This window comes from Heteronotia binoei, chromosome 3 (genome assembly GCF_032191835.1).
Source record: "Heteronotia binoei isolate CCM8104 ecotype False Entrance Well chromosome 3, APGP_CSIRO_Hbin_v1, whole genome shotgun sequence".
Lineage (NCBI taxonomy): Eukaryota > Metazoa > Chordata > Lepidosauria > Squamata > Gekkonidae > Heteronotia > Heteronotia binoei.
This window is the reverse complement of record NC_083225.1, coordinates 27,665,096-27,691,831: the sequence shown is the minus strand read 5'-3', so window position 1 is coordinate 27,691,831 and position 26,736 is coordinate 27,665,096. Positions and strand designations below refer to the sequence as shown.

Genomic DNA, 26,736 nt, shown 5'->3' with positions numbered 1-26,736 from the left:
CCTTCCATTCTCCAGTGTTTACTGGTGCATTCTGGTTTCAGCGCTCAGCTGGGGAAACCATTTAAGAACATAAGAGGAGCCATGTTGGTTCAGGCAAATGGCCCATCCAGTCCAACACTGTATCACACAGTGGCCAAAAACCCCAAGTGCCATCAGGAGGTCCACCAGTGGGGCTAGAAGCCCTCCCACCGTGCCCTTCCCCCCAAGCACGAAGAATACAGAGCATCACTACCCCAGGCAGAGAGTTCCAACAATACGCTGTGACTAACAGCCACTGATGGACCTCTGCTCCATATGCTTATCTAATCCCCTCTTGAAGCTGTTTATGCTTGTAGCCACCACCACCTCCTGTGGCAGTGAATTCCAGGTGTTAATCACCCTTTGGGTGAAGAAGTACTTCCTTTTATCAGTTGTAACCCAGCTGCTCAGCAATTTCATTGAATGTCCACGAGTTCTCATATTGTGAGAAAGGGAGAAAAGTAGTTATTTTTCTACCTTCTCTATCCCAGATCATGGGAGATCATGAGAGAGTCAGTAATTGGGGGAATGCTTAAGCAGTTCCTTTTCTGCTCATTTTCGGATGCCTCCTGCCTCACTTTAGTATTGTGAGGAAAATAAGGGGCTTCAGAATCTTACATTTCCCCCATAATGTCTAATTTCACCCTTTTAACAACATTAGTCACCATAATTTCTTTTCTTTAGACATAGTAATCATTTTGATGTAGAATAATAATAGATTATCCTATGTCTGAATATCACTTCATAAGTGTTAAGTCATATGATGTAATGTGTTTGCGCAGTATACAAATGCTGTATACAAATGTTCTTTAGGCCACAATTATTAATGGTGCCTTTTGTTTGTATAGAAAAATAAATATTACAGGAAGGTGTGGTAAACAGGAATTTGGCAGAATAGCATAGGAAGCCAGAACCAACTTATTAAAGGGAAACAAATGTTTGCATTCCTTACTACAAAGATATAAAACTGTTTTTTTTCCTGACTTTACTATCTTGTACTGAAATAATACTCATCCAAGCTAACAAAATGCCTCTGATAATAGCTACCGAGGGCCAAATCATGCTATCAAAGCGCATTGGGAGCCAGTTTTTTGTGGGTGGAACCTGCAGGGCTACAGTACAAAAGTTAGCAGTAAAACCCCCGCACAGACTTAGCAAATAATATGACGTATTACCAGCCGAGCCTTATAATGCCTCAAGGACAGGCCGTGATGTATACGAAGAAACCACCTCATTTTTCAGTTGCTCAGATTAGATGAGATGAGACGGAATTATGGATTTCCAAGAACTCTTTGAAGCAAAACCAGAGCTGTGTGAATGGAACACCCATTTGGGTCGAGATCTTGTGGGTGCATATATGATTCGGACATAAGCATGTCCAGGGCTTTTTTTGTAGAAAAGGTCCAGCAGGAACTAATTTGTATATTAGGCCACACCCCCTTGACATCAGCATTGTTTCACACAGGGCTTCTTGTGGGGAAAGCCCAGCAGGGACTCATTTGCATGTTAGACCACACCCCCTGATGCCAAGCCAGGCGGAACTGCATTCCTGTTTGTTCCTGCTCCAAAAAAGTCCTGAGCATGTGTGTAGGTAAAGCAAGACCTAGCAGAGAGGAAACAGTCCAAGAAACAGCCTTTTCAATGAGATAATTTTATTCTGCTTGGCATTCAGGATGGTTGGATGAGAAATCTTCGTCGTTTCATGTTTGGTTCTGAGGTCTATTCAGGGCTCATTTTTTTGAGCAGGAACTCCTTTGCATATTCGGCCACAACTCCAGCTAATCCTCCAAGAGCGTACAGGAGGCCCTGTAAGAAGAGCCCTGTACAAAAAGCCCTGGGTCTATTCCTGATTATTGATGAGTTTGTCCAATCGGTGGGATTCTTTTTAATCTCTTCTCTGCTACTGTATGGCCGAGGATTTAAATAGAGTAGCTGGTCCTACCATTGCCCACAGCACCAATCAGATCCTGAGCTGTATCTGAAAACATACACAAGTGTTAATAACTCTGGACTCTCTGTTTCCTTGTGTCTTTGTGTGTAAAGTGTCATCAGGTTGTAGCTGATTTACAGCAACCCTAGCAAGGAGCTTTCAAGACAATTGAAAAGGAAGGGTGGTTTCCCATTGCCTTCCTCTGAAGAATCTTCCTTGGTGGTCTCCCTCCCAAGTACTGACCGTGCTTAGCTTTCAAGATCTGATAAGATTGGGCTATACCAGAGGGGGCCAAAGTTGCTTTACATAAGAGCCACACAGAATAGATGTCAGCTGTTTGAGAGCCACAAGACATGAACATCAGATGTTTGAGGAAGGAAGGAAGGAAGGAAGGAAGGAAGGAAGGAAGGAAGGAAGGAAGGAAGGAAGGAAGGAAGGAAGGAAGGAAGGAAGGAAGGAAGGAAGGAAGGAAGGAAGGAAGGAAGGAAGATTGATGGGGAGGTGGATGAAGAAAGAAAGCAACTTTAAATGCATTCTCCAAGGCACCAGCTAGCTTGGTTTAAATATGAGATTTAGAGAAAAATGCCTTCTCCAAGCCAGCTGATAGGATGCTGGGAGCTTCAAGAGCTGCAGAATATGTTTGAAAGAGCCACATGTGGCTTCCGAGCTGCAGTTTGGCCACCCCTGGTCTATACCATGACCTCTTCCCTCCCTCTCCATTTCCTTAGGTTCTGAGAAATCCCCATGTCTGAGTCTTGGATGTCAGATAACTCTCAGAACAGGATGTGAGAGTCGGGAGCCTTTACCCTTTGAGACTCAAGGGGACTTTCTTGTCCCCAGTCATGTACATCAATGGGGAGGAGGCCTTGATCTCTGTGGCCTGTTTGTAACACCCCCACTGCCACAAGGCCAGTAGTCAACTACCGTGTGAAAGAAGATGGTGGACTATAAGGATGGCTGGTCTGATCCAGCAGAAATCCTCTTGTGCTGAACCTATTATACTGCTTAATTTTGTTCATCTCTTAGTTTTAGCTTGTTGCTTTAGGCATGCCATTGCCTAAATGTTTCATTCTCTCATACTTCACACTTAAAAATGGGAACACCTGCAATTTGATACCTGCAGATACAAAGTGGTAGGTGTTTCAGTACTTAAGCAGTCCTTGAAGAATAAAGAGATTTGCCTTCAAAGCAGTTTCCTTAAAAGCATATTTAACATTTAGAGATATAGATTTTTTGATTCTGAACTCTCATTAGGAATCCATCAAGCTCTATTTTTTTTAATGTGATTTAAAAAAACAACACCATGTTTTTCAATTCAAATATAAAGCTGAAGTCCAGTGGAAATGTAAATGGGTGTAAGCCCCACTGAACGCAATGGGTCTTGTTTCCTGGCCAATGTTCATTGGATCAGCCATGCATATTTTAAAAAGAAAATGACTAAGGCAACAAAATGATTTGAGCAAATGTCATCCTCGAAGCAGTACATGAAAGGTCGTAATAAACATGAGGTGCTGGATTCATTATTATAGTTACGGATTTGGATCCTGTGAATTTGTTCTGCTAATGGAAGCACCTTTCTCTAGCGCAAGGTGCCTTCCCATGACTCAAAAGGCTTTTTTCTTAGAGAAAGAAATCCATAGGATTCAACCTAATGTTGCATTTAGTCTGGTTATTGATTGTTAGTCAAGGTTTTTTTTAAAAAAAAAAAATCCTTACAGTTGTGCTTTTTTTTTGTCTAGAATTTTTCCGAGAACTCTTGGAGAATGCGGAAAGATCCTTAAACGATATGTTTGTACGGACTTATGGGATGCTGTACATGCAGAATTCAGAAGTATTCCAGGAACTCTTTATAGAACTGAAAAGGTATTACACAGGAGGCAACGTGAACTTGGAGGAAATGCTGAACGACTTCTGGGCTCGGCTATTAGAGCGAATGTTCCAGCTCATAAACCCCCAGTATCATTTCTCTGAGGACTATCTGGAGTGTGTAAGCAAATACACAGACCAGCTCAAGCCTTTTGGAGATGTACCCAGGAAACTGAAGGTTCAAGTGACAAGAGCTTTCATCGCTGCGAGGACCTTTGTTCAGGGGCTGACTGTGGGCAGAGAAGTTGCTAACAGGGTATCCAAGGTAATCAGAATGATTTCTTTCCGTTCTTGGCTCTTTCTTTCGAATTGCTTCGCTGGAGACTTGAGTTGCTCTCTGCTGCTGTGTGCAGCTTTTCATCTGTGTCTCGATTATAGCTAAAAGTGAAGTTGGTGTGTGCATTAGCTGTACCGTGTTTACTCCCATGGACATTGTCAGAATGATAGCAGTACGGCAAGCTTTCTATTTAAAGCAGAACAGCATTTATCTATGTCAAAAGCCATTGCTTTCAGGGAGGCATGGTTGCCAACCTTTTCCGCATCCCCTCTCACATTTTCTCAAAGATGACTTTAAAAAGCCAATATGGTTTAGCACTTCCTCAATTGTGCCCCTTCAGATTACAACTCAAGAGATGCATGTTTGATCCCACGAGTGGAAAGCTACAGGGTGTTCTAAAAACCTGTCTACCATGGTCACCCATCCACACATGGGATTCCCACCATCAATGGTCTGAAGTGATACAAAGTAAGAACTTTTGGGAGGGGTGCGCCCCTTGAGTGAATGATGCATCCTTGCCAAAAAGCCTGAGGTATCCAATATATCAAAAGTCAGTGGACTGACTGAGTTGATGATGGTAGTAGGTACTGCTGGTAAGAAGTCCTCATGATTGCCATTGCGTAATTAAGCTAGATCCAAACATGATTATACAGAAGGAGTTTATGCAAGTGGATGACCCCAGCTGTCCTACATGACCTTCCTGTGCCATCCCCAGCCCCAAAAGCCTCTGCAATGGGTCAGGGATCTTCCTAAATGAGGGATTTCCAACCTTTTTTGACCCTGCAGGCAAGGGTTGCCAGTCCCGAGTTTCCAGTTTTTGGGGGTCACTGGAGAAAACCCTACCCCTAAACAGGGATGTCACTGCATGAAGTGACATCATTGCATTGGGGATGTTGTGCAAAGACACTGGTTTTGGGGCAAAACTCTATGACTTGAGGGTGAATTTACCATCCTTCCGAGGTCAGTAAAATGAGCACCCAGCTTGCTGGGGGGAAAGCATAGATGACTGGGGAAGGCAATGACAAACCACCCTGTAAAAAGTCTGCCGTGAAAACGTTGTGAAAGCAGCATCACCCCAGAGTCAGAAACAACTGGTGCTTGCACAGAGGGCCTTCCCTTTCCTTTGTTGAAAAACCAGAGTGTCACCCCCAGCATTGCTGATGCGATTACATCACTTCCTGGTGATGTCAGCACATTATGTGACACGGTGCAATGACCCCCAGAATGCCCTCCAGATCCCCCTGCCAGAGTGACCAGGGCACCTGGCAACCCTACTGTGGGCACATTTGGAATTTGGATGCGGCATGGTGGGCACAGCCACAAAATGGCTGCCATGTTAAAACAAAGTCCCTCACAAAATGGCTGCTGCAGCTTACCTTCAGTCACATAGTAAAGATTCCTTCCAATGCAACATTTTAAAAAAATCTACATTGCCAGTCAAATCTCCAGTGGGCAGTCAGAAGTCTTACTGGGCAAAAGCCACACCTGGCCATACCAACTTTCTAAAAACACTTGGTAGGCACCAGGAAATGTGTCAGTAGGTACTATTGCACCCACAGACCATGTTGAGGACTCTTGTCCTAACCAAGGTGGAATGGAGGATTTGCGGAGGGGGGGGGGGGAGAAGTCTGATAAATGTTCTCCCCTCACATTTACAGGGTAAAGCAAGCGTCACGAATGGCGCACGATCAACATGGAACAACATCACTGCATCCCCTCCATAGCCAGCATGGCATATTGTTCAGGAGAGTCCTTCCATCCTCAGTGGTGGCTTTCAGAGGGCTGCAGCTTCACCGTTTGCTTTCTTCTTGAATGACTGCATTAACTACAAGCTGTGCACAAATCAAAATAAGCCACATTCTAAATAAGAAACATTTAGGTTTACATTCTAAAAGGCTACACACAAGGGGAATGGAGGCAGATGAAGGAGCTCTGTTTGAGAAAATGGTGAGTTGCGGTTAACAAAGCATTTACATCTTTTGTGGAAAAACTTGATCCTCCCATGTTTTTTTTTTTCCTGAGGGGAGAGACACATGTTGTTGGTCTTCTGGTTGGCCACAAGGACCAAGAGTATTTTTGGTACTTTGCTCTGCATTGTTGACAGATACCCAAAGGTCAAGTGACACAGAGGGGTTGTTCAGACGTACAGTATAATCAGTTGTCGCTGCTGTTTCATACTGGATTAAAAGTGGCTGATCAGACAGCAACATCTGCCTCCCAGTATTAACTCTTAGTAGCCCCCTTTCCCCAATCCCTCTCGGAATCTGAGTATTTTGTTACCTGCTCCTTGGCGGTGTTTTTTGAGTTTTCTGGTTTCATCTCGTGATTTCCCCGTCTGGATAGTTCTCGACCAACTTCCAGATGTCTGAAGGCTGTCCCAGAGCAAAAGGAGCCTCAGACATCTGGTTTACGGTCGCCATTTTTTTTTTACTACTTAGTGATATGCGGATAACTGCATAATTTTTTTTTACCTATGCACATATATGTGCACAATGTGTGCATGCACATAATGTGGCATGCGCACAATGCACATATAAGTGGAGAAAAAAAGAACTACATGGTGCCGTCATGTGGACGGCAGAAGACAGTTTCACTGTGGAGTGATTTGAATTGCAGTATGGCAGTCTGATCGATAATATCCGGAACAAAGATATTCGGAACAGAACCGGGTCAGTTTAACACGGACTCAACACGCTGTGTGAACAGGGCCAGAGAGAAGTAATTCATTTCCAATCCATTTTTTTCTCTATTTTGATCCCCGTTATTGTGTTATATGGCATTTTATATGGGGTGCGTGTGTGTCTGTGTGTGCGCACATAAGCATTTCACAGAGCTTAAGAAGCTGTTGCAATGATGAAGAAAGGAACTAGATTTTTTTCCAGACTCATAATATGGGATTTCTGGCAAGTATACTTGGAGGCTTTTAGTTACAATACAGCTTTTCCTCGAAAGGTTTATAATGGTTTCATTTCCAATTTGTTATGTAAATTAGACCATGTTGCAGTTTTAATTGAAGGGGGAAAAAACATTGAATTTGTTGTAGAGCTCTTCATATAGTACTTTGGCTGTGTTTTTTGTGTTATCTCTAGTCGCCAAGTTCTAACACGGTCACATTTCTGAAAGACAAAAGAAATGAAAGTCCTTCGATCATATTTTGTGAATGTTCAGAAATGCAGCTTTCTGTTCCCATGTGACTAAAGGTTTTAGAATCAGCCAGATGTTTGTGCCTTAGGTGCTTGGCTTAGATCCCACATCATCTCTGGAATTTACTGCTGAGCTGAAATTGCTCCTGGATCAACCCAATGCAGTCAAGCCCTGTAGCTGATTTAATGCTCTGTCTTCTCTGTGATTGACCTGCAGACACATAGTAAGATGGTGACCAGGTTATGAGTGGATGGATGGACATTTGTTCCATAAAAGCTGGGCCTTTTTTGAGCAGGAACGCACAGGAACGCAGTTCTGGCTGCCTTGGTGCCAGTGGGTGTGTCCTAATATGCAAATGAATTCCTGCTGGACTTTTACTACAAAAAAGCCCTGAGTGAAACGATTGTGACATCAGAGGATGTGACCTAATATGCAAATGAGTTCCTGTTGGGATTTTTCTGCACAAAAAGCCCTGCATAAAAGAATAAACTGGGAAGGCAATGGCTTGCTGTTAATGGATAACGTTCAGGGTTATGGGTCTGACAAAGGGTTTTCTCCCATTCCATACTTCGGTCTGATTCTAGGATGATCCAATAATGGAGAGGTTCTAATTCAGAATTCCCAATAAGACAAGTCTGGCATATGAACTAGTGATGCTCTGCATTCAGGACTTACTGGGACCATATTTAAAGCTTGTAGACTGTGGAACAAGGCAAGATCAGAGAGAAGGAGAAGAAGAAGACTGCAGATTTATACCCCGCCCTTCTCTCTGAATCAGAGACTCAGAGCGGCTCACAATCTCCTATATCTTCTCCCCCCACAACAGACACCCTGTGAGGTGGATGGGGCTGGAGAGGGCTCTCACAGCAGCTGCCCTTTCAACTCTTGCAATAGCTATGGCTAACCCAAGGCCATTCCAACAAGTGCAAGTGGAGGAGCAGGGAATCAAACCCAGTTCTCCCAGATAAGAGTCCACGCACTTAACCACTACACCAAATTGGCTCTCAGAAAGACCAGAGCAGAAAGACCAGAGAAGACTCTCCTTTGATAGTGTCCGGGCTGAAGGACTTCAGGCTCTTGTGATAGGTTAGGTGTTAATATCTCTTGGAAAATCATCCCGCTTTGGCTTTGCGTGTCAGGAAAGTGGGAATAATCATCTAAAATTGACCAACCCCCCCCCCACACCTGGTGGCAGTGTTCCCTCTAAGCTGAGTTAGCGTGAGCTAGCTCACGATTTTTAGCCTCCAGCTCACACATTTCTGTCTTAGTTCAGGAAGGATAACCGCAGAACACATTAATGTATGCAGTAGCTCACAACTTTAATGCCAGTAGCTCACAAAGTAGAATTTTTGCTCTCAACACTGTGCAGCTTAGAGGAACATTGCCTGGTGGTTGCACTGGCGGACCCACTGATGGCGCCTGAGTTTTGGTGACTGTGCGACACAGAGTTTTGGACTGGATGGGCCATTGGCCTGACGCAATATGGTTTCTCTGATGTTCTTATGGTGAGAGGTCCCCTCAGATCATGATTACTTCTGCAAAGATGCTCAGCATCAGTTCCAAACATCAAACAGCAACAACAAAATGTTTCATTCAGAGGCTCAACTCAAATGTAACAGTGGAGTTCATTCAAGATAAGCTTACCTGGCAATTGTTTTCGTATTGATGTTCTTGGCATCCCTGTTTTGTATGTGAATGAACAGTCTCATATATATCATGTCACCCCACATCTGTAGTGCTTTTAAATGCAATATCGATATCTGAGAGATATTGGAACCAGGATTCTCTCTTACCTGCTGAGATGATAAATCTTTTGCCATCATTGATCCAGCTCCCATCCCTTAAGAGTTGCATGGGTTTACCTTTTAGTATCATGAGGAGGAAGCCCTCCACCTACCTTACGCAACAGGTGGGGTGAGCCCTGGCCTCTGTGGTCTCCTTGCCTCCTTTCAACATGGAATTAAAGTATCTGCCCCTGTTCCCAGCAGGCCAAGAAGGTTGCCTACCTATCACATTGGGGAGCAGCCATAGATTCATTACCCCTCCTTTCCAAACCTCTGACCGATTTTGCACTCATCCTTACGCCACTCTCACGTCCATCTTCTCAGCACGGCGTCCTCCCGATTGCGCCAGGGCTGCAGCAAACATCGCAGTTTTCGCACAGCAAACGGAAACTGGTTTTTAGCAGTTTCCGTTTGCGTAAAAACCACGATGTTTGCTGTAGCCCCGACACAAATAGTGGGAAATCAGGAGGACGCTGAACTGAGAAGATGGACGTGAGAGCGGCATAAGGTGAGTGTGAAATCGGTCTCCGTTTCTGTTCCCCTTGGTCCACAGAACACAGGAACAGAGTATAAAAGTATAATGCAGTAGAACTCCTTGCCTCTGCTTTAGTCCCTCCCTCATCAGTTTTGCCTGCTTGCAAATGTGTCACAACAGGTGGGAGGCAGGCATATCCCCAGGGACCATAACAGCTCACGTAAATCAGACCCATATTTACATAGCCCTCCCAGAGTCAGTAAGATAGGATGGTGGTGGTTTATTTGGGGTTTTTTTTGAAAGTGGAACACAGTATATGAAAATATCAACAGGAATTATCCTGTTCGGTGGGAAGACTGGCTCACTTTTCTGTTTGGGTAACATCCCTATCAGGCACGTATCTGCCGATTCACTTTCTCATCTCACTATCTTTCATGCCCCCCCTGCCACCAGGAAAAATGAACCCAGAGTGAGGCCCCAGAATATCATATCAGAAGCCTTTTGAGCACTCCTGGTTATTAGAAATGTTCCTGTTGAATTTAAGATAATCTACTGTATTTATGGATGGGTGTGGTTTAGGTCAGATAGTGATAAGTGAATTTCTGATGTTGCATCTCTGCATCATAGACCTGAATTTAGTAATTTCTACAACAGTCCTGCAAAGTTCGCTGGTATTATCCCCATATTGCAGATGGAAGAGTTCAGACTGCAAGATTGATTGGCATACACAACACTGTGTCCATGGTGGAGGTGACTTTTCAGCCATATTGGTGGTTTCTTGGTGCATATTTAAGCCATGTTACTATATCAGGTCTATTCCTTTTTTCATGTGCTAAAATCTTTATAGCTATAAATCTCCCAGAATGTTGAAGAAGAAACAAACACATGACTATATAATATCACTCCCCACCAAGATTGTTTCTTGGGAGCTGTATGGTGACTCCTCAGGATGGGTGACGAAGGGCAAAACAGTGATTGCCATTTTTTTAACATTCATTGATCTCTGCAAAGCTTTTAGTTGTGACTTACCGCTTTAAAAAATGCTGGTGGCAAGTTGATCAGCTGCATGTGAGTCAATAACTATGCTACTTTCTTTAAACAGATAGATTCTTAGACTTGCATGTACACAGAAAGCCTTGAAGTCCCCACTACAGCATTGCCAAATGTGTGTTTGGTAACCTTTCATATATTTCACGTGAGCACAAGCAGAATTTTTTTTGTAGCAGGAACTCCTTTGCCTCTTAGGCCACACACCCCTGATGTAGCCAATCTTCCAAGAGCTTACAGAGCTCTTAGTACAGGGCATACTGTAAGCTCCAGGAGGATTGACTACATCAGAGGTGTGTGGCCTCATATGCAAAGGAGTTCCTGCTACAAAAAAAACCCTGGGCATGAGCAAATGTATTCAGGCACGCTGAGAAACAGCTTTGATATGAACTTACTTTGCTCGAACTCCCTTGATTACATGTGAGGTGAACTGCTGGTGAGATTGCCTTGTTATTCCCCAGTAGTTGGCCTTTGGTACACTAGTGTACCAAGCCAATTTGTACCTGCACAGTAGCTGCTTGTGCCCAGTCTAACCACTAAGATTTTATTTACTGGAGAAGATGCAGGATTCTCTGGGGTCACCATCAGTCCATCAAACTGACACATTTATAAAACATGAATCCTCTTCATCCCCTGGCGGGGGACATTCATGTGTGTGATGCGTGTGCACGCGACGAAATGACGTCACCTGGAAGTGACATCATCAAAATGGTGGTGCCCGTGCGGGGGCCACTCTAGGCATTTCCGGGAAAAGTCTATGGTTTCCCGAATGCTCTAGCTAGTTGGGAAACCCAAATGGCTAGAGCGTCCAGGAAAACCATAGAGTTTTCCCAGAAATGCCTAGAGCGGCCCCGCATGGGTGCCACCATTTTGATGACATCACTTCATCGTGCCAGCAACACAGGGGGAGGTTCCCCCCACCGGCCCAATGTGTGCCGGAGAGTTGAAAACCTCCTGGGTGGGAGATTCCCTGCCCGGACCGGGGGCTTGGCAGCCCTAGCATGGAAGTACTTGTGCCTGGGTAGTTGGGCATGCCCCTTAAATGGCTGACATTGGATAACTTCCAGAGTTTTGCACTTGTGCAGTCGGTGGCATCAGTTTACAAAGGGATCTCAAGTACTGATTGGAAGTGGCCAGGGCTTTTTTTGGTAACAGAAACTCCTTTGCATATTAGGCCACACACCCCGAGGTAGCCAATCCTCCAAGAGCTTACAATAGGCCCTGTACAAAAAGCCCTGTAAGCTCTTGGAGGATTGGCTACCTCGGGGTGTGTGGCCTAATATGCAAAGGAGTTCCTGCTGCAAAAAGTGCCCTGGGGTGGCAGAATAGGAGGCAGCTGCTAGAAGAAAGCAGGGGGGGGCAGTTTAATCATGCAAATTAGGTCCACCTGGATTTGTTCAGCCCCACCCAAAAAGCTGGATGATTGGCTCCCTGCTCAAGTGAGCAGGATGTGAACTGAACAGGCAACATCTGTCAACTGTGCCTGAATCTGAGTTTCAACTTCCTAATAGTTCACCCCTCACTATATAACTGAGCTCAGAAGCCAAAGAAGCAGAAGTTTGAGAGCGTAGTGCCTTTTCCTGACCTGTTTTTATAGCAGGCATATTTGTTTGCAAATAACAGTTACATATGTCCAGGGCTTTTTTTTTTAAGCAGGAACACACAGGAAAGCAGTTCTGGCTGGCTTTGTGTCAGGGGGTGTGGCCTAATATGCAAATGAGTTTCTGCTAGGCTTTCCCCATAAAAAGCACTGTATGAAACATTGCTGACATCAGGGGTGTGGCCTAATATGCAAATGAGTTCCTTCTGGACATTTCTCCTACAAGAAAAACCCTCCGTACATCACTGGCTTTCCAAACATTTTCCAGACCTTTGCCTTCTTGTAATACCCACAAAGATGAAGGCTGGTATAAAGATGCACATAAAATCAAATGCACACATTCAAATGTTCTCATTGCTGATGCAGCAGAAGCTATTTTAAGTGGCCATGACTCCCCTTCAGAGACCAGGAAACCCAAGTGGGCCTAGGCATCATTCACACTGCAGTGGAAAGCGACATCTGCATTGCACATGGAGATTCTGTGTCTTTCATCTCCAGGGCTTTCCTTTCCTTATTCTTTTTACCATTCTGGTCTAAAAAGGTGGCGGCAAGCTGATAAAAAAATACATATTCATGTCACAGGATATAGTTAGGTAGGCAAAAAGATTGATGAATAAAGTGCAGAACTTAAAAATCAGACAACTGTATCACGCTCCCCTACCTACTCCAACTTAACTATCTTCATAAGCTGCTGGGTGGTATTCAGATGCAAAAGGAGTGATGTTGGATGATTTGGCATCGTGATTAATGAAAAATTCTGCAAGGAACGTGCTGCCTTGCCTTTAACTATAAGTGTGTGTGTGTGTGTAGCTGTTTATCTCTTCTTGCCCTTTGAGAGCTTACAACAACTGGTAGCTTTGGTGTCTCTTTAACACAGCAAAACAAAACAGGAATCCAGTAGCACCTTGGAGAATAATGAAAGTTTTTGTGAGTCAGCGCTCTCTTCATCAAGTGCATGGAGTATACCTCCATCATGTCAGATTCATTTATAGTAATAGAAAGGTGTATGGGAGAGAGAAAGAGAGATGTTACAAAGTCTAGTTTAAAACAATATCCTGTTAAAAGGGTAACCAGTCTTAAGTGAGCTTTGGCTCATGAAAGCTTATGTTGGATCGTGGTCGTCATCATCATCATTATCTGGCCTTTTGTGTAACATAGCCAGGCGATTTTAAGATTGTATGGCAGCCAGAAGTTCTAGTTCCTTTAGCATTATGTACCACTTGGATGGCAAGCTAGATTTTTTTTTAGGCAAGAGACATTTCAGAGGTGGTTTGCTGGATCATCATCATCATCTGGACTTGTGTGTAGTAAAGCCAGGAGATACTAAGATTATCAGGCAGCCCGACGTTCTAGCTCCTTTAGTGTTATGCATCACCAGGTGGAGAGCTAGACTTTGTTTTTTTAGGCAAGAGACCTTTCAGAGGTGGCTTGCCATTGCCCGCCCCTGCATCTCAACCCTGGTATTCCTTGGAGATCATCCTTTTTGTCTCCTATGCATGAGTTCCAGTTTTAATTTGCTGCTACGAACTATCTCAGCAACCCGTCTGGAATTCATCTTCATTACAGAACTGTTTGCTGTTGCTTGGGGAAAATACACTCTGTGCTGGTGGTGATTAATTCTGTTTCCATTGTGCTGTAACTTCAAGAGAGAAAGGGGTTTTGCCTAGCTGGAATAGGAAGGGGGAACCCTTTTTACCGAGCCATAGTTTTCACACCCATTTCACAAATACTTTCACTAGTGTGGTATTGACTTTAGTTTAATAGCTTTGTTTCTGGAGGGCCAAGGTGTAACTTTAGGCAGATAGCATAACCTATTTTGCAGGTAGATTCAGGTACGTAGCCATGTTGAGCTGAAGCAACAGAACAGAATTCGAATTTAGCAGCACCTTTTAGACCAACAAAGTTTAATGCAAGGTAGCGTGAATAAAACTTTGATGGTCTTAAAGGTTCCCCTACTTTGTAGGGTCACTCTGCAGATAAAATGAGGGGAATGCTTCCCTGAACTCCTTAGATCGAAGGTGGAAGGCAAAAATGATGAACAAATAAAGTAAAGCCGGTGATGTCTCTGAAATGTGACAAATAGGTTGTTGTGAGGATCAAGTGCAGAAAGGGTAAAGCTTGTAAGCCAACTTGAGTCCCCACTGAGGAGAAAAGTAGAGTAAATAGCATTTATGAGGGATCAGCTTGCTTCCTTTGCTAACCACATTGTTATTTACAAAGAGTCTTGTAAGATGAAGACATTGTGTTACCATCCAGACCAAGACAGTCTCTACTCCATAGATATGAACTGGGAAGCTCAAAAAACTTATTCCAACACTGCAAGTTGTACGCACTTCATCTCCATTTTCGGAAATCCGTAGGACTTTTTTTTTGAGCAAGAACTCCTTTGCATATTAGGCCACACACCCCTGATGTAGCCAGTCCTCCTGGAGCTTACAGTAGGCTCTGTACTAAGAGCCCTGTAAGCTCAGGGGTGTGTTGCCTAATATGCAAAGGAGTTCCTGCTACAAAAAAAGCCCTGGAAAATCTGTCTCACATGCAACAGCTGTAACTCTCTCTTTAAAAAAAAAAAAATTCTATCAAATTTATATTCCACCCTCCCCTGACGGGCTCAGGGCAGCTAACAACAGTTAAAAACAAATGTAAAACATTTAAAACAGAATATGCAATAAAATAATTTCCATACATTTTACAGTCATTAAAGTCCAAGATGCACATTGATTAGGGTTGCCAAGTCCAATTCATGAAATATCTGGGGACTTTGGGGGTGGAGCCAGGAGACACTGGGGTGGAACTAGGAGCAAGGGTGTGACAGGCATAATTGAACTCCAAAGGGCGTTCTGGCCATCACATTTCAAGGGACCGCACACCTTTTAAATGCCTTCCTTCTATAGGAAATAATGAAGGATAGGGGCACCTTCTTTGGGGGCCCATAAAATTGGACCCCCTGGTCCAATCTTTTTGAAATTTAGGGAGTATATTGGAGAGAGCCACTGGATGCTATACTGAAAATCTGGTGCCTCGACCTCAAAAAACAGGGCCCCCAGAGCCCCAGATACCCGCAGATCAATTATCCATTATTTCCTATGGGAATAAGCCTCCTTAGGGAATCATGAGTTCCCAGCAGACATTTCCCTCCCCTCCCCCCGCTTTCTGATGACCCTGAAGCGGGGGGAGGGTCTCCAAACCGGGGGATCCCCTGCCCCCACCTGGGGATTGGCAACCCTAACATTGATATTCTGAGTATTCCAATGCTTCTGGTTTCAGTTCTATTCGTTTGGTGAGATTGTCGGTGCTGTGGAATAATAGCCACCTTCCCTTAACCTTCAAAAGCGAGTTCGAACAGTTCGGTCTGACTCTGACAACTACCGGAGCCCTTCACGCACTCTCATACAAACAAACGATGGCCGTGCAGGCAGCCGTGACTTTGGCCATAGTAAACATCTCATGATTGCCATGCAAGCATTTAAAAATTAAGTAGGAACCTACATTGTCTTTAATTGATTCTTTTGAAAACTTTTTTTTTCTGAACACCTGGTGCCAATTATATCACGCCCTTGTTTATAGAAATTGATTGAATCCACTTCTCTTTTTTTTTTTTTAACCCCTGGATTTCATCAGATTATACCGACAGCTCTTTTCTCCTGGCACCCACGCAGGACGATAAACGCGGTGCAAAACTGATGGTGGTAATAGAATTAGAACAGAAAGGCAAGGTTTAACAGTGAAAAATGTGCCCTGCTAATTGCCAGTGATCATTTCAGGTTGCCTGCCAGCCCGGCTGCTTTTTAAAGACCCTGAATCAATATTCTCACAAACTCAGTTTTCATGATTTATAAATAAGCATTCGCCCTCCTTTCAGTGTGGGAGGCAGAGCGGGAACTAAAAATAAAAAGGTCAATATCAGGTGTCACGCTAATTCAGGCTATAATTATTGGAGTGGGGGGGAAGAAATATGACATGCTGATACAGCAGGTAATTAGGAGCCACAACAAATAGTGTATTAACGGTGGAAAACGCAATTTGAGGACAGTGACAAAGCGCTCCGTGTTTGGTGCACGGGATGGAAAGCGAATTCTTATTGCCCGGTGGGGGTGAAACACGGCCTCCTGCTAGGCCAGGCATATAATGCCGAAAGACGGGGTGGGGTGGGGGGACACTGTCAGAGGCAAAAAAAGTGCAAAGGAGAATATTGAGATTTAAAAAATGAATATGGATCTCAGCACATTTCAAAAATCTTTAGGGGGAAAATTAAACCATATGATTGTAAAGCTTAATTGTAAAAGAAGAAAGCGTTGAATTCCCTCACATGAAGAACATTCTGTAACTCTGCCTGCTTCCGTTTAGGGTTGCCCGGTTGAACTCAAGAAATATCTGGGGACTTTGGGGGTGGATCCAGGAGCAAGGGTGTGACAAGCATAATTGAATTCCAAAGGGAGCTCTGGCCATCAGATTTAAAAGGACCGCACACACACACCTTTTAAATACCTTCCCTCCATTTGGAAATAATGAAGGATAGGGGCACCTCCTTTTTGAGGTGCCTAAAATTGGCCCCCCTCATCCATCCTTTTTGAAACTTGGAGTGGGGGTGTTTTGAGAAGAGCCATCAGATGCTAATCAGAAAATCTGGTGCTTCTACCTCAAAAAAACAATCCTCCAGAGCCCCAGATACCTGCAGATCAATTCTCCATTATACCGTATGGGAATCAGTCTCAATAGAGTATAATGGAGTGCCCAGCAGACATTTCCCTCCCCCTCCTCGCTTTCTGTTGACCCTGAAGCAGAGGGAGGGCTTCCAAACTGGGGGATCCCCTGCTCCCAACTGAGGATTGACAACCCTAGAAACCATATGATTGTAACGTTTAATTGTAAAAGAAGAAAGTGCTGAATTTCCTTGCATGAAGACCGTTCAGTAATTCTGCCTGCTGCCATGGGATTCTTACTGTGAGCCTTTCTTCCCACTGGATGAGTATGTTTATCTTTCCTGGGGTGCTGAACACCTCCCTTTGTTTGCTCTGTAGTGCTTTCTGCCTTCTCCAGGTACCAAATGTGGTCATCCAGTGTTCCACAAGAGAAAACTGGAAGAGAAGCATTGTTGCTTAGTGGGTACAGTGTCGGACTGCTCTGATCAAAGTTTGAGTCCAGTGGCACCTTTAAGACCAACAAAGTTTAATTCTGGATATAAGCTTCTGGGCGCATGTACACCTCTTCAGATAAACATTGCATCTGGTACGCTCAGGTTCAGGACTTTTTTTGTAACAGGAACTCTTTTATATAATAGGCCACACACACCCCTGATGTAGCCAATCCTCCTGGAGCTTACAGTAGGCCCTAAACTAAAAGCCTTGTGAGCACTTGGTGGATTGGGTACATCAGGGGTGTGTGGCCTGATATGCAAAGGACTTCCTGCTACAAAAAATGTTCTGCTCAGGTTCAAATCCCCACTCTGCCCTGGGAGCTTGCTGGGTTACCTTCAGTCAATCAATGCACTTTCAGCCTAACCTACCTCACATGAACAAAGTTGGAGTCCAGTGGCATCATAAAGACCAATCAAGTTTTAGTCGAGAGATAACATTTTGTGTGCATGTACACTTCTTCACAGGAAAGTTTACACTTTGAATTCAACTTTGTTGGTCTTAAAGGTTCACTTGGGCTCAGACTTTGTTCTGCTAGTTCAGACCATCATGGCTACCCACCTGAATCTATGTACCTCACATGGTTATTGTGAAGTTCAAATGGAGGAAAGGAGAACAATGCAAACTACTTTGGGCCCCTGTAGGGAAGAAAAGCAGGATATAAATGAAGTAGGTTAATCAGTAAATAGCCTCTAACAGTGTTATCCTTTCTCCTGCCTGACTAAAATTTGGTGGGTAAAGATTCCTTTTGTGGGTGGTACAGTCCCCAAAAGCTTAATCCCAGTTGTGTGAAAAACTTTGATTGTTTATTAAACTGAGGTTATTTTTTTCATCTGTCTGAAATGTGGGCAGGAAGATCCCATCATTCGGCATCACATGTCATCCAGTTAGATGGACAGCATAGACTGAAAATGTGTTTCTCTTTATAAACCAATGAAGAATGAAAACAAACCAATGCCAAAAGAATTAAATGGAAATGCATGAGATTTTGGAAGTAAAAATCAAATTAAAAGTACATATGGCCCTCAGATAATTCCCACCCACCCCCACTCCCCAAAATAGACCTTTCCCTCCCGAATGGCTTTTCAGTGATGTGAGTTGATTAGTGCATTTCTGTAAACTGCCTAGAGATGGGTCTAAGTAGGCTTAAAAAAATGTTATAACTAAGGAATTCAACAGATGTAGACTGTGGAAACTCTGTGTAGGGCTGCATTATTGTAGAAGAAGAAGAAGAAATTGGATTTATATCCTGCCCTATACTGTGAAACTCAGAGTGGTCACAGTCTCCTTTACCTTCCCTCTCCCACAACAGACACCCTGTGAGGTAGGTGGGGCTGAGAGAGCTCTTACAGCAGCTGCCCTTTCAAGGACAACCCTACAAGAGCTATGGCTGACCCAAGGCCATTCCAGCAGGTGCAAGTGGAGGTAGGCTTCCCAATCCCTAGGTCCCAGCGAGGGATCCCCCGGTTTTACAGGCATCCCCCCACCCTAGCCAGCTGGCCGGTGGGGGAAGCCCCGCCCCCACAGCCACCATGCAGCTCTAGATCTTGGGCAGGCTTAGAAGCCTGCAAACAGGTCCGTTTCAAAATGTGTGTGTGTGTCTGTGTGCCTTTAAAGTTGAGCAGGAAGTACTTCATGGGAAGAGTCAGCACCACAGTCCCTCAGTTTGTTTTGCTTTTGTTTCAGAGCAACTAAATGTGTGTGTATGTGTGTGTGTGTGTGAGAGAGAGAGAGAGAGAGAGAGAGAGCAGTGTAGCCCCTGTTCTCTTCAGATGTCGTTGTGGAGGAACCAGGCCCAGTAAGTATGTGTGTGTGTGTGTATGTGTGTGTGAGAGAGAGAGGGTTGCCAATCCCCAGGTTTGGAGGACCTCTCCCCCCACCCCACCCCCACTTTAAGGTCATCAGAAAGCAGAGGTGGGGGGAGGAGAGGAAATGTCTACTGGGCAATTATTCCCTATGGAGACTGATTCTAGGGCAATTCCGCAGGGCCTGTAAGACAGCCCTCTTCTGGCAGGCCTATGACATTAACTGACAATGAAAAATATCTTGGATGGAACAAAATGTATCTATAGGCCGCCGGTTTTACTCTATCTTGTTTTTATTAATTTATGGTTTAATTGTATTTTTAAATGTTTTAAACTGAAGTGTCTGAATTATTATGTTGTAAGCCGCCCTGAGACACTTAGGTGAGAAAGGCGGGGTATAAATCTTAATATAAATAAATAAAATAAATAAATAAATTCCCATAGGGAATAATGGGAAATTGATCCATGGGTATCGGGGGCTCTGGGGGGGGGGCTGTTTTTTGAGGTAGAGGCACCAAATTTTCTGTATAGCATCTAGTGCCTCTCCTCAAAATACCCCCAAGTTTCAAAACGATTGGACCAGGAGTTCCAATTCTATTAGCCCCAAAAGAAGGTGCCCCTATCCTTCATTATTTCCTATGGAAGGAAGACGTTTAAAAAGATGTGCTGTCCCTTTAAATGTGATGGTCAGAACTCCCTTGGAGTTCAATTATGCTTGTCACACCCTTGCTCCTGGCTCTGCCCCCAATGTCTCCTGGCTCCACCCTCAAAGTCCCCAGATATTTCTTGAATTGGACTTGGCAACCCTAAGTGGTGCAGGGGTGCAACTGGCCATCTGGGCCCTCCTGGAGTAACACGACTGCGCGGGCTATGTCGCTTGTGTTGCATTGGACCACAAACCTTTTGTTCTCATTGGAGTGTATTAGGCAGGCCTCGTAGGTGAACCAGGCCTTAAGTTCATCAAATGCCTTTTGACACTCCCCCATCCACAAGAGGCTAGAGCTACCCTTAGTGGCTTGCAGCCCCTTCCCCTTGGTTTTCAACAGTTCTGTGGGGGGTAGGGTGATCTCGGCAAAGTTATTGATGAACCCTCTATGAAAATTTGCGAACCCGAGGAAACTCTGGAGTTCTTTATGAGTTCGAGGGGGCTCCCACTCCACCAAGGCTTGTACTTTGGTAGGATCCATTCCCAGGCCCCCCCGTGGAAATGTGGTACCCCAAAAAGTCGAGCTCTGTCTTGTGGAACTCACACTTGGACAGTTTGGCAAATAACCTGTGCTGGTACAGTGTTTGCAGCACCTCGCTTACTAACTGGATGTGTGGTCTTGCGAGTATATAAAAACATCATCCAGGTAACAGACCACACCCTTATATAGCTATTTATGCAATACTTCATTGATTAAGTTCATGAATACCTCTTAAGGCCAAATGGCATGACCAAGTACTCGTATTGGCCCAGGGGTGTGTTAAAGGCTGTTTTCCACTCATCCCCCTCCTTGATGCGCACCCAGAAGTAAGCATCTCTGAGGTCAAGTTTAGTGAAGATTTTCCCTTGGGACACCTCCCCTAAGAGATCCCGTATGTGGGGGAGGGGGTACGCATTACTCATGGAAATCACATTCAAGCCGCGGAAGTCAGTGCAAAGCCGTAACATGCCGTCTTTTTTCTTTCTAAATAGCACCGGAACGGCGTGTGGGGACTTGGCGGGTCGAATGAACCCCCTACGCAGGTTGAGTTCCAGGAATCTCTGTAACTCCTCCCTCTCCCCCCGACTCATTGAATATAGCTTGGCTTTGGGAAGTGACTCCCGCTCCACAAGGTCAATGGCCCAGTCAGTGGATCTGTTGGGGGGAAGCTCATCCGCCTCCTGGGCATCAAACACCTTTTGCAAGTCTTGATACTTGGGGGGCAAACTGGGTACTTCAACTCTGGTGATGCAAAGTTTCTCCAGCTGGGGAGGGGTGTGTGGACCCCATTTTTTATTCCACCAGTGACTCTCGTGCACTGGATCCAAGAAGTAAATGGTGCTCCCGCTCCACTAGACTAGCGGGTCATGGTTGGCCAGCCACTCCAGGCTTAGGATGGTTTGGAACTTGGCGACAGGGGCGATATGAATGTGTGAGGTTCCCAATGTTCCTCCACCCCGAAGTCACACACTTCAGTCCCTGTCCATTAGCTCAAACACATAGGATTCTTGAAGGGGCACTGTTTTTAATCCTAGTGCTTCCACCAAGCTCGGGGATAATAAGTCTTTGGGGCATCCTGAGTCCAGTAGGGCCCTGATGCAAGAAAATCGTTTCGCAACGGGGTTTACTAGTGTTATGGGTACATAATACAAAGTCCTGGATAATCTCACTCACAGTGGCGCGGCCGTGACTCTGACCTGCTGTTGCGCGCTCTTCACAGCAGGTCTGGGTCATTTCCCGGCAGCTTGGCCTCTCCATCCTCCTCCTCGGACTCCTCGGGGATCGGCTCGTGGAACTGCAGCACCACTGACTTGGCCTTGGCAGCTGGGGCTCCGGTACCACCGGTTTTAGCCTCCGCCTAAGGAGGTGTGGAGGTCTGCGGCTCCTTTGGCTTGCTGGGGCATCTGCTGGCGATATGATTTCCCCCCCTTCACTTGAAGCACAACTTTGCTTTGGCTCTCCGGTCGCACTCCTAATGTGAAAGCTGTTCAGGGGCGCGCTTGGGTATATTGGGTCGGGGTGTCTTCTCACAAGCTTCTTGGGGGGGGGGGCTTGTTGCTTCTTATGGAGGGCAATCATCTTGTTGCGATCCTCTATTTCGCAAGCTAGCTGGGTCCACTCGACCAGATCTCGTGGCTCCCCCAGTTTCAGGACCTCTCCATATATGTGAGAGTTGAGGCCCCTCTTGGATCGCTCAATCTTGGCCCTGTTGTCCCATTGCTGAAATTTGGAATTCAGCACCCTGAACTCGCTGAGGTACTCTCGGACCGATCCAGCGCCCTGCTTTAGGTCTTGTAGGGCTGCTATCGCGTTAGTCTCCTGTAGAGGGCCTTCAAAATGGCATCATAGAGCCCTCAGGAGGTTTGTGGTTGAGTTCAGCGCAGGGGTTCGACTCTTGAATAGGGTGACTTACCACTGGGCCACCAGGCTCCAGAGGCAGCTGCCAATGTACACTACTCGCGAGTGTTCTGCCAGGAAGTTACGGGCCCAGGTGCTGAGGTGCCCTCACAGAGTCACAATGAAGTAGGCTGGTTCCGATGGGTCCTCATCAAATCTTGCTTCACGTTCTCGGGGGCGCCTGGGCACCACCACCGGCTCCTCCGGCTCAAGTTGAGGTTGTGGCACCCGGTCGCCACCCATGGGTTGTTTGCCTCCCACAGGGGCTCCCCACCCAGCAGGGATCAATGGTCTTTCCCCCCCTTCAGGGGCTGGTGCAGGGGGGGGTGCAGCTGCGATCTGCTCCCCCACTGCTTGCACTTGCCGGGCGAGGTCCTGCATCTCTTGGATCATGAAGGCGTGCATGGCTTGCATTTCCTCCCAGAGTTGGGTGCTTTGAGTGATTAAAACTTCTTGCATCCACTCCGCGGTTGTGTCCTCCGGCCCACCAGTCCAGGGGTCCTCCTCTCGACATTCGTAGCCCTGGAATCTCCACGGGTGGTAGAAGCGTTACAGTCCTGAAAGTTGGTGGTGCTGCTGGGGGTCCTCACTCAGATCTCTGATAATACTCTCCTGGAAATTCATGGAACCCCCAGTTTTTCCTCCGCACAGTCACGATGACTGGGGAGATCCATGGCCCTTTGGGCTTGGGTTCTTCCTCACCATCCATTTTAGTAATCCCCATAGCCTGGTCCTGTTCACCAGCCATTGTGAGTCTGGGGTTAGGCTAGGCCAGGGTGATAAGGGAGTTCCGACAAAACGTCAGACCCAGAGTCAAGGAAAAGACAGTTGAAGTTCAAGATCTTTATTCCAGCTTCATGGGCATACACACGCATTGTCAGAACTGACCTCTCTGTCAGTTCCCCCAACTTATAAACCTTTGCCCTAACTGTTATAATTCAAGCCAAAGCGTGCCAAGCAAAAGTGGGGGTTTTGCGCGGGGTTTTTTGCTAAGCTGTCATCACTGGAGATGCTCACTATCAGTTCATGGTTCACATCTCCTCCAGTTCTTTGACCTTGGTTACCTAGCAACTAGCCAATTCCCAGACATGCCATCCTCCCTCCAGATAAGCAACAAGTTACAGTTATATCAAAGGCATAGCAAGCTCAGCATAGCATTGAAGCACAGCAAAGCATTGTACAATTGAATACACATGACAAGAGGAACAAGATGGAGTGACTCTTGACACAAGGTAGTGAAAGATGAGCAGCTTACTGCTATGAAAGAGCTTCAAAACTATACACCAGATCTTGTGAGAAGCGCACAACAAAGAAGCAAGATTTCAGGAGAATTCTGTGTTGCTAGGAAGGCTCTCTGTAGGGTTGCCAAGTCTGTTTCAAAAAATACCTGGGGACTTTGGGGCGGGGAGCCAGGAGATTTTGGGGTTGGAGCCATGGGAGCAAGATTGTGACTAGCCCAACTGGAGAGTTGCAGTGAACAGAAATAGCATCCCCATGGTGCAGAGTGGTAAAGCTGAAGTATTGCAGTCCGAGCTCTCTGCTCATGACCTGAGTTTGATTCCGGTGGAAGCTGGGTTCAGGTAGCTGGCTCACGGTTGACTCAGCCTTCCATCCTTCTGAGGTCGGTAAAATGAGTACCCAGATTGCTGGGGGTAAGTGTAGATGACTGGAGAAGGCAATGGCAAACCACCCCGTAAAACGTCTGCCATGAAAATGTCATGATGTGACATCACCCCAGAGTTGGCAACAACTGTTGCTTGCTCAGGGGACTTCCTTTTACCTTTAATGAATAGAAAGCAGAGGCTTCGACAGAGAAGGGTTGGGAAGGGATTGGGAGTATAAAAATTACAAACCTGCCATCTTTCTTCCTGAGGCCCTGCACCCCATGACAAGCATGACTGAATTCCAAAGACACTTCTGGCAATCACACTTAAAGGTACCACACACTTTTAAAATGCCTTCCCTCCATTTGAAAATAATGAAGGATAGAGACCCATTTTTTTAAAATTGGGGGGGAGGGCTCTTGGAATTACACTGCCTTTTTGAAACTTGGGGAGCATTTGAGGAGAGGCACCAGATTCTATGCTGAAAATTTGATGCCTCTACCTCAAAAAACCAGCCCCCAGAGTTCCAGTTATCCACAGATAAATTTTCCATTATACCCTATAGGAATTGGTCTTCATAGAGTATAATGGAGTGCCCACCAGACATTTCCCTTCACTCCTCCCTTTCTGATGACCCTGAAATGGGGGGGAGGGCCTCCAAACTGGGGGATCCCCTGCCCCCAACTGGAAATTGGCAACCCCAGCTCACAGACAGCAGCAAAAACTCCCCAAAAGTTGCAATTTTAGAGAAAGGGGGTTTTTTCCCCCTCCACTTCAAGTAATTCTCTGGTGAGGAAATTTGATAAACGTACCACCAATGAGCTAGAGCTCATCTGATCCTCACCATTGACTCTCCTGCTGACACTGCCAGATTTGAACAGAGTATCGTTCTTCTGTGATTAATCTTATAGCAGCTTTAGACTTTTTGGTTTTTTGCTGTTTTAGCATGGTGAAGTGCAGGGGGGCGGGAAGAGGAAGGCGAGGCAGGGGGAAAACGCAGAAGAATCAAGCGGAGAATGGAAAAGGAGATAAAAAAGCCGGAAGGTTAAACCGCACTCCGCGATGTAAATCATTCTACGACATGCTGACTTTTTAGAACTGCTATATAGTTACTGATTATCTTTGAGATGTTTTAACGGACTGCCGACAGAAGCAGTGTTTTCCAGCCGTGCTTTTTTTTTTATAAGGCCTACTTATTCCATTTCTTATGTGGATCTGAAGTAAAAGAGGCAGCGGACTCCTCCAATCGTTGTCAGTGTGAAGCATATGATTCAAAAGGATATCTGATTTGTGTAAAAGGGTACTTCCTTGGAATATTAATGATACCTGGACTCTTTTGTTGAGCCAGTTGCTACAGGCAGAGGAATTGCGTCACCTATAAAGATTAGGGGTGTTCACCCACCAATGCTGTGTTTTTAAGGGGTGATTACAGACCGGCACTTCGGGTCAACTCAGAGATGCTTCTGAAATCGACCCAAAAAATCCTTCCAGACAGCAGCATCTGCCACCCATCCTCCTCCCGTCCTCACCCCATCCTCCAGGCGCCTGAGACCAGCTCAAAAAGCTACCACTTCCAAAGTGGTAGCAAATCTTTGAGACGGCTGCCATTCGCCTCCCTGCCATCTGGGCGGGGAAGGGCGCAAGCAAGGCGACTTGGTGGTGTGAAACTGCCAAGCTGCCCCAAGCCATTTCTGGATTTTTTTTAAAATAACAAAACCATTCAGAGCACTTGAATGCTTGTGCACATGAGCACTTGACCTGCAGAGAAAAAAAAGAGGAATCCGGCTTCTGAGGCTTCCTGTGTAGAGAAGCCCAGCTGCCTCACAGATGGGATGGGGACAACTTGCGGAGGACTGTCTGGAGGCTTCGGGACAGCTCAAAAAGAGCCGTCCAGATTTGGCCTCCCAGCCTCCCCAAATTACTTGTCTGTTATCAGCCGGGATGTCCCTTTTTATGGTGGTGTTCGCAGCTGTTCTCTTCCAGTGTTTCAAAGTCACTGTTCCCCATGACCAGGGCTTCTTAAATAAAATAAAAAAACCCAGCAGGAACTTATTTGCGTATTAGGCCACACCCCCTGATGTCACCATTGTTTCACCACAGTAGGAAAAACCCAGCAGGAGCTCATTTGCATATTAGGCCACACCCCCTTTGCCAAGCCAGCATTCCTGTATCTTCTTGCTCAAAAAGCCCCGCCCACGAGCATTCCGGTATGACAGTAGCCAGGAATTACATTGCAAGTGCAACTGAATGTTCCTCAATGGCTTTAGCTTTTGCAATAAAACACCCATCTAAGACCAATTTCCCACTCGCCTTACGCCACTCTCACGCTCCTCTTCTCAGCGGGGCTTCCGTCGGATTTCACACGATCTGCCCTGGGGCTGCAACTAGCGTCACCTTTTTCATGAAGCAAACAGAAACCTCTAAAAACCAGTTTCTGTTTGTCATGCAAAAAAGCCAAAGCTAGTTGCAGCCTCAGGGCAGATAGTGTGAAATCGGACAGAACCCCGCAGAGAAGAGGAGCCTGAGAGTTGTGAAAGGCAAGTGGGAAATCGGTCTAAGTGTGGAGGCAGAAATAACTCAAGGTTTTTTGGTATGAATATCTGCCGAGGCAACAAGAGCTGCCTGTTCTGAGCTGGCTGCCACTGAAGCACCTTAGGATACTGCTCTTCAGCCAAAACCAAAGGGGAAACTGTCAGATTTATGGAGGACAGGACCATTGTGGTGGGAAAAAGGGAATCTCCATATACAGAGTCTGCAAACCAGTGCCACAAGGCAGCACCGGGGAAAGGTCTTGACCTCTGTGCCCTGATGGCTCGGTCCTCCAGAGCAACTAGTTGCCCACTATCTGAAAAGGGAATGGGTCTAATCTAGTAGGCTCAGGGCTTTTCTTGTAGCAGGAACTCCTTTGCATATTAGGCCACGCACCACTGATGTAGCCAATCCTCCAAGAGCTTTCAGGACTCTTATT

The 26,736-nt window shown here is 45.6% G+C and overlaps 1 protein-coding gene across 2 annotated transcripts in view; it reads left to right on the top strand.

Annotated features, from left to right (window-relative positions):
* GPC6 (glypican 6) overlaps positions 1–26,736 on the top strand; it is a 1,229,042-nt gene that overhangs the window by 657,198 nt on the left and 545,108 nt on the right. For both annotated transcript variants that reach the window (XM_060233620.1, XM_060233619.1), the window contains exon 3: positions 3,688–4,079. In XM_060233620.1, the coding sequence (XP_060089603.1) occupies positions 3,688–4,079 (392 nt within the window). The remainder of the gene's footprint in view (positions 1–3,687; positions 4,080–26,736) is intronic.